Source organism: Lolium perenne, chromosome 2 (assembly GCF_019359855.2).
Source record: "Lolium perenne isolate Kyuss_39 chromosome 2, Kyuss_2.0, whole genome shotgun sequence".
Classification (NCBI taxonomy): Eukaryota; Viridiplantae; Streptophyta; class Magnoliopsida; order Poales; family Poaceae; genus Lolium; species Lolium perenne.
Window position 1 is genome coordinate 40,708,965 of NC_067245.2, and position 17,671 is coordinate 40,726,635.

Below are 17,671 nucleotides of genomic sequence, written 5' to 3' on the forward strand. Positions count from 1 at the left end.
GATCGGTGGGAGGATCTGGGATTGCCATAGGAGGTAATTGGTTCGGGTGAGTTTTTCACCTACACTAGCATCGGCTAAGGGATTGGTCATGGCGGCGGCAGAGGGAGGAACTAGGCACATAGATGTGTTTTAGGAAGAAGATGGCTCTGATACCATGTGATTGTTTGGCTGTTAACGATGGGGACTTCCATTGGTTTCGTGTTGCTTTATAAAGGCCAACATCGGCAGAGATAGATACACGAGAAGTTACAACCAACAGAGAAAAGGAAGGGATATGATCTTGATCTTATAATTACGATCAGATCATCACAAGTATGGTTGAACTACCGTACAACTCTATCTGAACTTCTGTCCAGGTTCATCTGAACTTCCGTACCGTGATAGGTACTCTAACAACCATAACTTGTAAAACGAGCGTCTGGGGTACCACAAATTCTATTGAGCGAACAAATAGGTCCATAGCATGTGGTGTTGTGTTTTGCGAAAACAACCATGTATAATTTTCGGTGTCACATGTCCCTCGATGATGCCTTACAAGCATGTCCCACTTGTCAGCTATAGAAGAGAATTAAAATAAAACCCCCGGATTGTGATTCGAACTCACAACCAATCAATATCGTATACCCATAAAGCTTTGTGATATATCATAGGACGTAACATTGTAGCAACTCAACACCGAACCATTGGGCACGCACGCACAAGTCATAACACGGACAGACGGCACTGCTGCACTGTCGGTGTTGCTAATCTTTGCCCATGTTCCCACACCATATAGGAAATCGCCGTGAGCTAGATGTGCATGTTTTGAGCACACTATGCCCGATCTCGCTGCGACAACCGCCGCACAAGCCGTCGCGTACGTTGTGCAGGACTTCGCCGTGTAGCAAATCATCGATGCCACAACTGGACCTTACCGTGTAGAACTTGGAGGTCAATGACGTGGTTCCGTTGAGCAGGTTGTCCTTGAGCTAGAGTCACGTGAGCGGCGATGTCGTGTACTACTGTTGGGTGGACGCCTGGAGCACATGGAACACGAGCGGCATGGCTATGTATGTGTTCTGCCTCGCCAGAGCACTGCAACCGCCATTGCCTTCACACTTCAAGTAGTGTCCCTGCGCCAGTATTGCCCGCGCAAGGATGACCTTCGGTGCTCTTTCTCGTGCTACGACACTGGTAGAAAAAGGGGCTTTAGTCCCGGTTGGTAACGGGCTTTAGAGCATCTCCAGTAGCATCCCCCAAACGACGTCCGGCAATAGCGCCGAATTTTCGTTTGGGGGACGTCCAGACGAAATTTTCGTTTGGAGGAGGTCCCTTTCCTAGCCACGTCCCCCAAACGCGACCTCCAAACAAAAAACAAGTGTAAAAATCGTGTCCGGCGTCCCCGATGGAGCCTCTATACACAGGGGATGGGCTAGGGACGCCGGACAATATTTGAGGGACGTCTGGAGCGAAGCGGCCTTTGTGGCATGCGACTGGGACGTTTTTTTGACCGACGTCCCCCAAATCCCTTTGGGGGACGCTTTGGGGGACGCGACTGGAGATGCTCTTAGTCCCGGTTGGTAATGGACAACTACTTGTGTGGCTATGGACCGTGGTGGAAAACAAAAGACGGCGGTCGACATGTGCAAACAGTGGCAGGATTGATTGGCCAGCGTGGGCATCATCCTCGCCTACGTGGGAGCCATAAGTAACCACACCGATGAGCTCCTCCTCCATCAATGTCTTAAACTTGGTATAATCTCTCTCGTAATTTGGTAAAGGAGCGAGGAGCCCCAACTGAGCACGGTGTCAAGGTTGGAGTGTACATAATTGTGTTATAAGCCATAAAATACCACAAAGTTCTATGGGTAACAGTGGTCAATGCGGGTATACCACAAAGCTGGGCAGTTGTAATTTCAGTAGTTTCTTCTACTACTGACAGGTGGGACCCATCTATAAGGCATCGCCAAGGTGATATATTTGTTTTTGCAAAATGTAGTTTGCCACATGTCGGCTCGTTGGTTGTGGACCTATTTGCTCCGAGTTGTGGTACTAATGGTGCTCGTTTTGCAAGTTATAGTACTAAACTGCACATCCCTTATAAGTTGTGGTACCAAAAGATGTCTTAAGTATGAACCAAGCCAACTTTATTCTTATCAAGATCAGGAAGATCATCCATATATTCACATACGTACCCAAAAGTCGGAATGTCAACATCTTATAAGATGGACACTTGTTACGACCTTGCTCTCAATCCTGCAGCACGGTATTGCTCACGATGGACATGTTGTTGGCAACGAAAATGTCCACAAATATCTCGAACCATTCTGTTACCCGTCGTCCTCGCTTGCAAGCTGTGCGAATGGCGGCTGCGTCGTCTCCACGGGACCATCCTTGGTGATGGCAGCCTCACCAATGAATGATGCATGCTATCTTGGCAGAATGACAAGCAAGTTTGTGTGAGCGAAGGAGAACACCAAAACGGCTCGTGATCCATCTCCTGCCTGGCATCGTCTTCGATGGGCACATCACGCCTTCGCGATTGCTCCGCGCCGCACATGCTGCTGGTGCATGGCTATCTTCGGCCGCCGGGTCGCTGTGTAGTGAAACAGACATCGTTGATCGGTGCAGTGACGCAGACGCACACATCGGCAGAAAAAATCGGCAAGAGATAACGAGATACCAGCTACTGTACTAGCTAGCCTACTAGTACACGCAGAAGCGCAGCTACCCAGAGCAAGAAGGAAAATGGCCGGCGACGTCGCCCGTGAGGCCCTCCGGGCGCGCGCGCGGGCGATGCCCTGGACGGTGCGGCTGCAGCTCCGCGCGCTCGAGGCCGGCGTCGACGCCACGCAGCGCCGGGACGGCACCATCAACCGCTTCCTCTTCTCGCTGCTCGTGGACCGCCAGGCGCCCGCCAACCCCGCGCGCCCGGACGCGCTCGGCGTCCGCTCCGTCGATGTCACAGTCGACGCTTCCACCGGCGTGCGAGCCCGCGCCTACTTCTCTGCTACCGAGACAGAGCCCTCGCCGCGGCCTGTGATCGTTTACTTCCACGGCGGCGGCTTCACGTACTTCTCCGCGGCCACGCGCCCCTACGACGCGCTCTGCCGCACCATCTGCCGCGAGACCGGCGCCGTCGTCGTGTCCGTGAGCTACCGCCTCGCGCCCGAGCACCGCTTCCCCGCCGCATACGACGACGGCGAGGCCGCCCTCCGATACCTCGCCACTACCGGCCTCCCCGCCGAGATACCCGTCCGCGCCGACCTCACCCGCTGCTTCCTCGCCGGCGACAGCGCGGGCGCCAACATCGCGCACCACGTCGCGCAGCGCTGGACGGCGGCTGCCACGACGCCACCCATCCGCCTCGCCGGGATCCTGCTCCTTGCCGCCTACTTCGGCGGCGAGGACAGGACTGAGTCGGAGCTAGCTCTCGAGGGCGTGGCGCCGATCGTGAACCTTCGCCGGTCCGACTTCTGGTGGAAGGCGTTCCTGCCGGAGGGCGCCGACCGGAACCATCCGGCCGCGCACGTGACGGGCGAGGCCGGCCCGGAGCTTGAGCTGCCGGAGGCGTTCCCTCCGGCGATGGTTGTGGTCGGTGGGCTCGACCCTCTGCAGGACTACGGGCGGCAGTATGCCGCCATGCTGCGCCGGAAGGGGAAGGAGGTGCGGGTGGTGGAGTTCCCGGACGCCGTGCATGCCTTCTACTTCTTCCCGGTGCTGCCGGACACCGGCAAGCTCGTCGCCGAGATCAAGGCGTTCGTGGGGAGCATCGGGCCGGAGCCGATCGCCTAGAGAACCCGAGATGATGATTATGACCACTCGTCGTGAATCAGAGGCATTATGTTCTCGTACCTCTTTCTGTTAATGTATATTGTTTGGTCGATACAATTCTGCTCCCTCATGTCCAAAATATATTGCATATAAGTTTTGGTCAAAGTTAAACTTCTTAAAACGTTATCATTTATATTAATAAAAATATATAATAAAAGAATAATATTTTTAGAATTATCATGAAGTATATTTTCATATTATATGTATTCGGCATAGTAGATTTTTGTATTATTATCTATACTCTTAGTTAAAGTTTGCATAATTTAACTTACACGAAAAATTATAAGCAACATAAAATAGCCAGAAGGAAATACTACATTATGTGAAGTCTCTGCAAGTACCCGCGTCTGCTAAATTATTTCATAGTGTTGTAGAAGTTCCAAAATTGACATCTTGATGTCTTCTGTCTGCAAGATGAACAAGGACACAAGATCGAAGGCTGTCCTGTGAATACATGGCGGCACCTCAAAGTTATACTTCATTGGTTCACTAATATAAGATGTACTTCCTCCCTTTCAGAAACTTGTTGTAGCTTTGTAGATGTAGATGTCATATTTTAATGTTAAAAATACATTCTTATGAAGATAAAATTATAAACGGGAGGTGTCTCTGTTGGAAAAGTTCGTTGTGAGGAGCAGATAATATTTTTGTGTACATTGATATATGGAGCCACCAAGGTGGATTTTTATAGAACTGTGTAATGTGTTTGAGTGAAAGAATGACCGTTTATACTTATTATTGCTTTCTTTTCTAGCGTAACTTTTTCACTCGGTCTCGCTTCATGCCACGGTTCAGGACACCAATCGGCTTAAGTTCAAGAATAAAGTTAACACAGATCTCGATGACCTCCTCTGTTCCATAGCCTTAGGAAATACTTTCTTTTGGCCTAACAGAGTTATAAATATATTTTTTTAAGACTCCCATGAATCTCTCAAAGAGAAATATATTGTGTTGAAATACAGGACAGAGAATGGCAATATCTTCAACTAGGTGAACCAGGAGATGTGTCATAATATTGAATAAGAATGGTGAGAACACCAGCTCAAAACTAACAAGACAATGGACCACATCATTCTGCAACCTTGGTAGAATTTCTGGATCAATTACCTTCTGAGAAATTGCATTGAGGATGCACCTAGTTTCACAATGGGTACTCGAACATTTTCCAGTAGAAGTCCCCTCAATGCAACCGGAAGCAATTGCGTCATAATGACGTGGCAATCATGAGACTTTAAATTCTGAAATTTTTTCTGCAAAATTTATTATTCTCTTTATATTCGACGAGAAGCTATACGGGTCCTTGATACTGCTCATGTATTCAAAAAATATTTCCTTCTCAGCTTTTGTAAAAGCGTAGCTGGAGTAATGACGTTGTTTATCCGTCATGTTCTCTGGATGCATGTTGTCTCGTCATTGCATACGTTGCTGGTCCTGTCGTACTTCCAGTGTATTTTTTGTTTTCCGATACACGCCTAGGAAGTCTAGTAGGTTCTCGCAAAAGATTTTTCGTCACGTGCATCACGTCGATTGAAGAGTGGACCTCTAGGACTTTCCAATAGGGTAGCTTCCAAAATATAAATTTCTTATTTTACATGGGTGCGTGTCCAACAGCGTCATTTGGAACAGATTGTTCGCTAGGAACGTTTTCAAATATTACTTCTAGATCCTTGACCATACCAAATACATCTTTACCCGTACGGTGGATAGGCTTCTTCCGGTGATCTGCATCACCTTTGAAATGTTTGCCTTTCTTTGCTACAACATGATTCTTCAGAAGAAATCGACGATGCTCCAGGTACACAACCTTCTTACATTTATCCAAATATATACCTTCAGTCTCATCTAAACAGTGGATGCATGCATTGTATCCCTTGTTTGACTATCCTAGAATGTTACTAAGAGCAGCCCAATCATTGATGGTTACGAACAACAACGCTCGTAGGTCAAATTCCTCCTATTTGTGCTCATCCCACACACGTACACCTTTTACGACCCACAACTGCAGAAGTTCTTCAACTAATGGCTTTAGGTACACATCAATGTCGTTGCTAGGTTGTTTCGGGCCTTGGATGAGCACTGACATCGTAATGAACTTCCGCTTCATGCACAACCAAGGAGAAAGGTTATAGATACATAGAGTTACAGGCTAGGTGCTATGACTGCAGCTCTTCTCTTCAAAAGGATTCATGCCATCTATACTTAGACCAAACCTTATGTTCTCTGCGTCATCTGTAAAGTCCGGGAACTCTCTCTCGATTTTTCTCCACTACGACCCATCACCGGGGTGTCTCAACATCATGTCTTTCTAATGATCTTCTTTGTACCATCGCAACAACCTGGCATGCTCTTTATTTATGAACAAACTTTCAACCGTGGTATCATAGAAGCATACCACATCACCTTGGCAGGAACCCTCTTCCTGGGGTGCTCGCCGTCAACATCACCAGGTCATCTTGTCTGATCTTATACCACAATGCGTGTATACCGGGCATGCATCCAAATTCTCGTACTCACCACGATAGAGGATGCATTCATAATGCATGCATGTATCTTCTGTACGTCTAATACTAGAGGGAAGCCAACCTTATTCGCTTCGTATGCACTGGCGGGCAATTCGTTACCACTTGGAAGTTGCTTCTTCATTATTTTCAGCAACTTTCCAAATCCAGAGTCAGTCACATCGTTCGCTGTCTTCCATTGCAACAATTCCAGTGTACTAACACTTGCCCAACTGTAATTTATTCACCCAACACTTGCTATTGGAGAGTTACCACTAGTGTAGATAGCTGGAAACCCCGGTCCATCTTTCATCATCATATACTCGTTCTACATGACATTGGAAGTAGTATCAATTATTTTCTGGTGCCATTGCTCTCATATTACTGCTACTGCTGTTGTGTTACTGTTACTACTGCTCTCATATTACTGCTGCTTTCACATCACCCCTGTTACTAGTGCTTTTCCAGGTGCAGCTGAATTGACAACTCAGTTGTTAAGGCTTATAAGTATTCTTTACCTCCCCTTGTGTCGAATCAATAAATTTGGGTTTTACTTCCCTCGAAGACTGTTGCGATCCCCTATACTTGTGGGTTATCATAACGTCGCCCGTGTCACCCGGAGATGGTGGCCACGGTGGAGGCGCTCTTCGACCTGAAGCCAGCGCCACTGTCTCGTCTCTCCTTCATCCTGCTTCGGCCATAGCTTTCCGGCAGAGTGGACGTCTACTACTACAATAATGCTGGCCTGCAAGCGGCCGACGATGCTGCAAAGGTATGTTGGCGTTGCTATGGATGATGAGCGACGTTGCTGCAAAGATATGGCAGCAATGCTACAAGGGCTTGCAAGGCAGGTGCTGCCACCACACGACAGTGTTTGCTGCCAAGGTAGCATGGCGGTGCTGCCATGGCACGACAATGACGCTGTCAAGTGGCATAACGGTGCTACCATCAGTGCTGCAAACTATCAGCGGCAGCGCTACCAACATTTAGTGGCGGTGCTGTAAGAAATTCACAGTGCTACCAGATGGAGTTCGGATGATGTCGGCGGTGTGCCGACGAGGAGTAGATGACTATGCTACAATAGTGTAAAACTTTTGCTACATATGGTCTACAATATTGCTACTTTAGTATAAAATTGTTGCTACAAGATCTCCTGCGAGGTCTCCGGCGAGGTTAGTTCAGCTACAATAGGACGAATTTTTGCTAGAAGGTCTCCGACGAGTCTCCGGCGAAGTATGGTGCTCCGGCGAGTCTTCGGGAACTCACCTTCTGTTTTAGTCGAAGCTTTTTTTGCTTCAAGGAAGCAAAAGCAGGAGGCTTTTTTGCTGCGACGAAGCAAAGTCTAAATGAGTCTCCAACAACTCTTCTTCTTCTGTTTTTAGTCGAACCGTTTTTTGCTTCAATGAAGCAAAAGCGGGAGGTTTTTTTGCTGCGACGAAGCAAAGTCTAAATGAGTCTCCAGCAACTCTCCTTCTATTTTTAAACGAACCATCTTTTGCTTCAAGCGAGGTATTTTTTGCTGCGACGAAGCAATATCATAATTTTTGGTTGAAAGTGGACACGTAGCGCTCAGGGAAGCAGGAGGCTGGAACGATTCTAACCCCCGGAGGATCCTCAGCAGTATCCTATGTTAAGAAATAGTTGGCTGGATCGATCGGTAGTGACTGGTGAACTAAGTTGATTAAATTTTTCTCAGATAAATAGGGACCAACCCAACTGACACTAGTGGAAAACAGGGCTTCCGTGGGAGCCTTTTGTCGCGGGCGCGCCTGCACCCGCGACAAATGGCCTGGCCACGTCGCCCCGAAACCATGTGGAGCGCGCGGAGGCTTTTGTCGCGGCCTTTTGTCGCGGGCCGTATTACGACCCGCGACAAAAGGGGTAGGAGCGACGTGGCCACCCCTTTTGTCGCGGGTCGTAATACGGCCCGCGACAAAATGTCCCCGCCCTATATATAGAAGCAGCCAGCCACCCCCCCACCTCATTTTTTCCTTGGTGGTGAAGGTGGAGGTGTATGCTAGCTCATTTTTTCTACATGTGCACAAGAGGTGTTTGATGGAATGCTTGTGAGAGGGATGCCACTTGGTTTATTTGATAAGATTTCTCCTCTTTTTGATCCAAAAAGGTTAGCAACTATTTTCTTGACTATATATATATGCATAGTCCGTACAATACTAATTTTAGCAAGGTGATTGCATCCGATACATATATAATTGTGCTTATGATGCAGATGAGTCATCCATGGATGTACGGTAACCGATGTGCTCCGCTTTCAGAGAGGGCGTGAATTCTTTCTTGCTTGTGGCCGAGGCCAACAAGTCGAAGCAAGGTTTTATGTGCTGTCCATGTCTAAAATGTAAGAACGAGAAGGATTACTCTTGCTCAAGAGATATTAAGAGCCACCTGCTTCGGTTTGGGTTCATGTCCAGTTATAATGTTTGGACCAAGCACGGAGAAGAAGGGGTTATGATGGAAGACGGCGATGAGGAAGAAGATAATGATGAGAAGTATTATCGATCTATGTTCTCTGAATGCTTTGATACCGCAATGGACGACAATGAAGAAGAAGGAGGTGAAGAACAGGCATCGAGATGATCCTGTTGATGATGATCTTCGTCGGGCCATTTCGATGCAAGAAGAGAGCGTGACACGGATAAGGAGAGGTTGCGGTTCGACAAGATGTTAGAGGACCACCACAAATTGTTGTACCCAGGTTGTGAAGATGGGCATAGAAAGCTGGGTAGCATATTGGAATTGCTGAAATGGAAGGCGAGAGGTCGGTGACTGACTCGGGATTTGAGAAATTGATGATAATATTAAAGAAGCTGTTTCCAAGAAATAATGAATTGCCCGTCAAGACATATGAAGCAAAGAAGCTTGTCTGCCCTCTAGGATTAGATGTGCGAAGATACATGCATGCATTAATGATTGTATCCTCTACCGCGGTGAGAAGTACGAGAATTTGAATAAATGCCCGATATGTGGTGCATTGCGGTATAAGATCAGAAAAGATGACCCTGGTGATGTTGAGGGCGAGCCACCCAGGAAGAGGGTTCTGCGAAGGTGATGTGGTATGCTCCAATAATACCACGGTTGAAACGTTTGTTCAGAAACAAAGAGCATGCCAAGTTGTTGCGATGGCACATGGAAGAACGTAAGAAAGACGCGATGTTGAGGCACCCCGCTGATGGTCGGCAGTGGAGAAACATCGGGAGAGAGTTTCCGGATTTTGCAGGTGAGGCAAGGAACTTATACTTTGGTCTAAGTACGGATGGCATGAATCCTTTTGGGAGCAGAGCTGCAGTCCACGACACTGGCCCGTGACTCTATGTATCTACAACCTTCCTCCTTGGTTGTGCATGAAGCGGAAGTTCATTATGATGCAGTGCTTATCCAAGGCCCAAAGCAACCGGCAACGACATTGATGTGTACCTAAGGCCATTAGTCGATGAACTTTTGGAGTTGTGGGCCAAACCAGGTGTACGTGTGTGGGATGAGCACACGGAGCAAGAATTTGACCTACGAGCGTTGCTATTCGTAACCATCAATGATTGGCCTGCTCTCAGTAACATTTCGGACAGACGAAACAAAGGATACAATGCATGCACACACTGTTTAGATGAGACTGAAAGTAAATATTTGGGAAAAAGCAAAAAAAGTTGTGTACCCGTTCAATCGTCGTTTCCTTCCGCGCAAGCATCCCTTAAGGAAAAAAGGCAAGCATTTCGATGGCGAGGCAGACCGCCGTCCGAAGCCTGTCCCCGTAGTGGTGCTGATATATTTGACATGGTCAAGGATTTAAATGTTATCTTTGGAAAGGGTCCAGAGCGGTCGACCTGTTCCGAAAGACGATGACGGACACGCGCCCATGTGGAAGAAGAAATCTATTTTCCGGGAGCTAGAATATTGGAAAGTCCTGGAAGTCCGCTCTGCAATCGACGTGATGCACCTGACCAAGAATCTTTGTGTGAATATTCTAGGTTTTACGGGCGTGTAGGGAAAGACAAAAGATACAACGAAGCACGGGAGGACCAGGAACTTCATAAAGGACGAAACGGCAATCATCCAGGGCAGTTTGTAGGGCCTGCCGCCTATGCTCTTACCAAACAAGAGAAGGAGATCTTTTTTGAAGCCCTATTCAGTATCAAGGTTCCGTCTGGTTTCTCGTCGAATATAAAGGGGATAGTAAATATGAAGGAGAAAAAATTCCAGAACCTGAAGTCCCATGACTGTCACGTGCTTATGACACAATTGCTTCCGATTGCATTGAGGGGACTTCTACCAGAAAATGTTCGACTAGCCATTGTGAAGATATGTGCATTCTGAACGCAATTTCTCGAAGGTAATGGATCCAGAAACTTTGTCGATTACGGAAGATGTGGTCCAATGTCTTGTCGGCTTCGAGTTGTTGTTCCCACCATCCTTCTTCAATATTATGACGCACCTCCTCGTTCACCTAGTTGAAGAGATTAGAATTCTCGGTCTGTATTTCTACACAATATGTACCCCTTCCAGAGGTTCATGGGAGACTTAAAGAAATATGTTCATAACCGAGCTAGGCCGGAAGCAAGTATCTCAAAGGGCTACAGAACTGAGGAGGTCATTGAGTTTTGTGTTGACTTTCTTCTGACCTTAAGCCGATTGGTGTTCCTGAATCTCGGTATGAGGGGAGGCTGACCGGAAAAGGCACACTAGGAAGGAAAGCAACGGTGTGGAGGGACAAGATTTCTTTCAATCAAGCGCACTACACAGTTCTATACAATTCCAGCTTGGTGGCTCCGTACATCGAGAAACATAAGAATGTTTTACGAGAAATAAACCCGGGCCAGCCCGAGTCCTTGATTACACGTCAACACATGAATACCTTCGGCAGTTGGTTGCAAAGACATCTCATTAATGACCCATCTGCGGTGGAGCAGCTGTACTTGTTGGCCAGGTTACCATCTTCAAACATATGTACATTCCAAGGGTACGAGATAAATGGGAATACATTTTACACGATCGACCAAGATAAGAAGAGCACCAACCAAAACAGCGGTGTCCGCTTCGATGCAACAGACGAGAATGGGCAGACCACCACATATTATGGATACATAGAGGAGATATGGGAACTTGACTATGGTCCCACTTTTAAGGTCCCTTTGTTTCGGTGCAAATGGGTGAAGCTCAGCGCTATACATATTGACGATAAGTACGGTATGATAACAGTGGATCCCAACAATCTTGCGTACCTGGACGAGCCTTTTGTCCTAGCCAGCGAGGTGGCTCAAGTTTTCTACGTGAAGGACATGTCTAGCAAATCAAGAAAAAGAAATCAACAAAAGAATACATCAATCGAGGAGCCAAAGCGCCACATAGTTCTTTCGGGGAAAAGAAACATCGTGGGAGTGGATGACAAGACAGACATGTCAGAAGATTATAATAAGTTTAAAGAAATTCCGCCCTTCACGGTGAAAATTGACCCAAGCATCTTGCTAAATGATGAAGATTCTCCATGGCTACGGCGTAGAAGATCACAACACTAGATGGCGATGTAATAATGTATTCTTCATATATAGTTCCCAAGACAATCTCTACATTTATGTAATAATGAAGATTAAACTGTCCTTATCCTGCCGACACCTTTAGTCGCGGTTGCAGCCACCAACCGTGACAAAAGGTTACCGACACATCCTTATCCTGCCGACAGCTTTAGTCGCGGTTGCAGCCACCAACCGTGACAAAAGGTTACCGACACATCCTTATTATCCTGCCGACATCTTTAGTCGCGGTTGCAGCCACCAACCGTGACAAAAGGCCCTCCTAGATAAGCCTCCCCGGTCTTTTGTCGCGGTTTGAGCCTCCACCCGGGATGAAAGTTTCGCGCGCCACTTCGTTCCCGCCTATTTTCTTCCCGCATTCCCGCCATTTTCCACTATATATATGTAGGCTTGGACTCTCATATCTGCAAACCTCATCACTCTCTCCCATGGCTTCCATCGTATGTCTAACACCCCGGGAGGCGGAGGCGCTTTGCGCCTCGAACTACCCCTGCCCGCCCGGCTACCGCGTCCCGACCGGCTGGTTGCTGAGCGTCGGAGGCGTACCGGTCCCTCCTATCCCTGTAGGTGTGCCACGCGAGATGGCCATCACGAACCACTACTATTTCGAGCTCACGCACGAGCAGGCGGAGGAATCCCCAGTGGCATCCCGACTACAGCCCGACTTGGGACAGCTTCTTCATCAATCGGCGTGAGAGGGCGGTTGCCAGGTACGAGGAGGACGGCCCGCCTCCTTCGAACTTCAACGAGGCCGGCCGTCGGATGTGGTGGCGCGGCCGGACTCTCCAGAGCGTCCTGGCCTATCGTGGCCCCCGCCTGCGCTACCCTCAATCCCAGCCCACGCGTGGTCATCCGCCGAGGTTCGACAACCGCGACCCCGATGCTAGCGACGATGACGTCGGCGACTTTGATGACTACAGTGGCGACGTGTATAGGACTAGGCACGACTATGATTGAATGGCTCCAACATTCGAATCTAGCCATGTATCTTATTTTTCAGTTGAGCTCTGTACTTTAATTTCAGTTCAATCGTAATAAATTTCGTGTCAACCACTTTATTGAACAAAAACAACCGACAACGACTTTATAAACTAAATTTAAACTAATAGAACCGACAACGACTTTATTGAAATTACAATAAAATAGATAAATTACTAGTCTAGTCTCTACTCGTCGTCGGAGGTTGTCTCCGTCCAAAGGTCATCCCACCGAGGGTCGTTTCGGTCCAAGTTGTATTCGAGTTCTCGAGCTCGAAGGCGGCGACGGCCCGACGGTTGCGCCTGTTGGACCTGCGTTGTGCCCTAAGGTTAGCAAAGAACGCGTCGGGGACCGCGCCCTCCACCGGCGCATCAATCGCTCGTCGCGCTCGGCGATGGCGATCTGCGCTGCACTGGCGATGCCGGCGACGGTCCTCGTCGGTGACGAGGCACGGCGGTGGCGCGAGGAACTCCGCCTCCTCTAGCGATTCAACATCCGGAAAGTTGATGTCGTGCCCTGGCCGCCGAAAGCGCCACGCCGCCGCGTCGTAAGCGCGCGCCGCCTCCTCCGGCGTGTTGTACGTGCCGAGGGTGAGGCGGAAGCCACCGGCGCGTATCTCGGCGGTGAACCTACCGCTCGGATGCACTCGAACGCCACGGAAACCGGACGCCCCTCGACGACATGGAGGCATCCCGGAGATGAATGAGCGGAGGCGGTGGCGACGTGTGGTTGCGCCCGCACTCGTCGCTCTATATAGCGCACGCGGGGCATGGCACGTGTTAGCGGTGGCTACACGTCGCACGCCGGCGTCGGCGGGGTGAGGCACGTGGCAGCGGTGGCTACACGTCGCACGCCGGCGTCGGCGGGGCGAGGCACGTGGAAGAGGTGGCGACACGTGGCACGGGGACGCGACACGAGTGGATATGATGCGAGATGCAAATAGTTATATGGATATCATATTCATGTTCATTGGATTTTTCTGATCAATTTTCATATATAAAACTTTTCTTTTTGAGTTACCATTTAAAAGTTATTGAAATAATAGTTTTTATTAAAAAAAAACAGAAAAACAAAAAACAGAAAAAAACAGAAACACAAAAACTGTTGCAGGCCTGATCCGCGTGAAGCGCATCCAACGGCTCCAGGGCCGTTTGAATCCAACGGCCTGGAGCCGTTGGATGCGCTTCACGCGGATCGGCCGCCTCCTCCCACCCCCTTTTGTCGCGGGTCGAGCCACGGCCCGCGATAAGACCCCCTTTGTCGCGGGTGGTGGCACGACCCGTGATAAAGGGGCCTTTATCACGGGTCGTGCCACCACCCGCGACAAAAGGGGTTAGGTATAAATACCTAACCCCGCGGGCGGAGCCCCCACCCGCGACACACGGAGGCCAACACTTAGCGAAATTCACGCCGCCGAGGCTGCCGGATTTTGCCGTGCCGCCGTCGACCGTCGCTGCCGTCGCCGCCGTCGATCTCCTCTGCCGCGCCGTCGCCGCCGTAGGCCTCCTCGAGCTCCCTCTGCCGCGCGTGCCCTCTGCCGCCCGCGCCCTCTGCCGCCGTCGATTGCCGCCGCGTGCCGCCAGCGCCGTCGATTGCCGCCGTGCCGCGCGCCGCCGCCGCCGCCACAATGCCCGTGCCGGCCCCGCCGCCGCGCCGCCGCGCCTCCGCAGGTACAAGCCGCCGGCCATGTGCTTGTAGCGCCGTGTGAGCGCCCGGCCGGCCCTCTTTTTTTAATTTTTTTCTTAGTTAGATAATTTGTATAATTAGTTAGTTCATTTTTGTAATTAGTTATTAGTTAGTTTATTTTTGTATATAGACATTTTAGTAATTAGTTATTAGTTAGATAATTAGTATGTAATTAGTTAGTTCATTTTTGTATATAGACATTTTAGTAATTAGTTATTAGTTAGATAATTAGTATGTAATTAGTTAGTTCATTTTTGTATATAGACATTTTAGTATGTAATTAGTTAGTTCATTTTTGTAAGTATTTTGTTGTAATTAGTTAGTTTATTTTTGTTGTAATTAGTTAGTTCAAATTTGTAGTTTAAATTTTGTAAGTATTTTGTTGTAATTAGTTAGTTTATTTTTGTTAAATGTAATTAGTTAGTTCAAATTTGTAGTTTAAATTTGATTAGTTAGTTCAAATTCGGATCGGCACGACACACCCCTCTCGCAAACACCCGCCGACACACCCCTCTCGCAAACACACCCCTCTCGCAAACACCCGCCGAGACCCCTCTCGCAAACAACTGACGTCGACTCCCTCCCCCCTCGCAAAAACCCGTCGCCGACACCCTCCCCCTCTCGCAAACACGCGCCCTCTCCCGCTCGCAAACACGCGCCGACACCCCTCTCCCTCTCGCAAACACGCGCACTCTCCATCTCGCAAACAAGCGCACCCCTCTCCCTCTCGCAAACACGCGCCGCCGAGACCCTCTCCCTCTCGCAAACACGCGTCGCCGACACCCCTCTCCCTCTCGCAAACACGTGTCGCCGATTAGGGTTAGGGTTTGGTTTGTGTTTGATTAGGGTTAGGGTTTGGTTTGTGTTTGAACATTTACTTATCGATTTAATTCTTTTGCAGAAACAATGGATCAATTCGAACGGGACTTGGAACAGGAAGACATATTCGAGGACATGATCCGCGATGGTACAGAAGCCGACCGAGCCGGCTCCGGTGATGGAGAAGCCGACGGCTCCGGTCATGGAGAACCCGACGGCTCGGTCATGGAGAAGCCGACGGCTCCGGTGACGGAGAAGCCGACGGCTCCGGTGACGGAGAAGCCGACGACGGCTCCGGTGACGAGGTATTAATGGAATTCTATATGTACATATGTATTGAGGCATTAGTATAGAGGCATTAATGCAATTCTATATGTATTCTCTTAGGCCTCCGAAGATAAGATAGAGAAACGAGGCCCGGCAAAGAAGTTGACCAAGAAAGACCACTTCACAATTGAAGTTATATCACCGGAAGGCCAACCGGTGGCACCCGAGAATGTCGGAGTGAAGTTCAAAAATCAGTGCGGAGTTGTGGTTAGAGATCGTGTCCCGATCACTCGTCGAGAATGGAACAAGACGAAGAATGTGTCCGAAAATCAGGTTGCCGATAGGTACAAGGACACACTTTTCAGAGACCTCATGGCACATTCCACTCTGCCAGAATTGGGATCGGACTCAGAGAATGCTAAGCAGCGCGACCTAGTCAAGCAATGGGCTCTTAAGAAGATGGGCGAACTTTTCCGGGCGTATAAGAACCGGTTATGGAAAAATTATAAGAAAGACAAGAAGCCTCCAGGTATTCGAGAACTACCTAGCGAAGCAGGAGCATAGCGGGAAGAATTTGTGAGGTACAAAGAATCGAGAGGAGGCTGTGAACACCAGCGAAAAACAAGAAGAATGCAAGCGAGAAGAAATATCACCATCATACGGGGCGAGGGGCTACGGAAGAGCCATGCCTAAGTGGGATGCACAAGAGGCTGAGATGGAGCTGAACGGGATCACTCCGAACCCACGCGAGAAGGATGGGACATAAGGGCTCGAAATTGGTTCCTCGCGCATGGCTGTGAGTATGACATGAAGACAGGGAACATTGTTGAAAGTGACACCAGGGTTAGGGTACCCAGGCAAAAATGGATTGAAGTGACGACAGATATAAAGGCGGGAAAACTAAAGTTTGCTCCCGATAGAGAGAAAGACTTGCGACGCTTGTCCTCGGTAATCCCGAGAAGGGAGGACGAACAAGAGGCTTCGGCCCTAGTGTTCCGTGGTCGCTTGGGTTTCCGGCCGACGCGGAGACTTATAGAAGCCGAGCGAGAGCTAAACAACGCCAGTGGAGGTGCAGAATGACCGGATGGCCGAGTTCCAACGCCGACTTGACCAGCAGCAGCGGGAGCTTCAGCAGCGAGCGGGAGATAAATGAACTAAAAGGACAGCGCCCGCCGGAGAATACCGCGGAAATATCTCAGCGTCGAGTCAGCAGCGTGGCCGTCTCGGAGGCCCCTCCTACACGGATGATGATAGATGCCGGTCTGGCGACCCCTTGGATGGAATCAAGGAGACAACACCTTGTGATCTCCATGAGGTGTTCAGGAAGGTTTCTGTTAAGGTGGCGGTCGGCTATGTCTTACCGGCATTTGGACCTCGAAGGTGAGCCGGCAACATGGCATGGCAATCCGATTCCAGTGGCTATGCTCGTGTCGGGGTGGATTCGGTTGTCCCGCAGTGGGAGACATTGGAGCTCCATATCCCTGGAGGTGATGGGGGCTTACACTCGAGAGAGGTCTTGGGAGAAATCATTCTCTGGGAAAAGAAGAACATCGAGGCTGCCGAGCTGGGTAGCACCTAGTACCGGTCGTCCCGGCAGGTCACCATCACCTCCTCCAGGTGATCGCAGGCCACCATCACCTCCTCCTACTGATCACATGTCGCCACCATCACCCCGTGGGTACGACGTCGACCACGACATCGGTAGTCCATCTCCCTCTCCAGCGCCGCCGCCTCCGCCCACAAAGACTCGGAATGCATCCAGCCGGAAGCGTTTCAAGAGTCCTGTCCCCAAGAGGTCGCCCCTCCCAAAAGTACCAAAGGTTCCTCCCCCCCGTCCTTGGGATCTTACTGTCGAGGACATTGCGGCCGCTGTTGCGACACACAACTCTGATCATTTCCATAAGCCAAAACCTCCAGGCGCAGAGCCATACACGAGAGAAGCAAATAGAATATGCTACTAGTTTTCTGAACACACCATCGCAGTATGAGTTACACGAGAAGAAGGATGACTATACACGCACTCTTGCGAAGGTAATTGACCAAAAGAAGGATGAAAAGGCTAAGGAGAAG

At 49.4% G+C, this 17,671-nt stretch overlaps 1 protein-coding gene across 1 annotated transcript; it reads left to right on the plus strand.

Moving 5' to 3' along the window:
* The first annotated feature begins 2,683 nt into the window (after positions 1 to 2,683).
* Positions 2,684 to 3,918, plus strand: LOC127331891 (probable carboxylesterase 18). The gene has a single exon (XM_051358120.2). The coding sequence runs from the start codon at positions 2,728 to 2,730 to the stop codon at positions 3,772 to 3,774; it is 1,047 nt and encodes a 348-aa protein (XP_051214080.1). The 5' UTR covers positions 2,684 to 2,727; the 3' UTR covers positions 3,775 to 3,918.
* Positions 3,919 to 17,671: the final 13,753 nt, after the last annotated feature.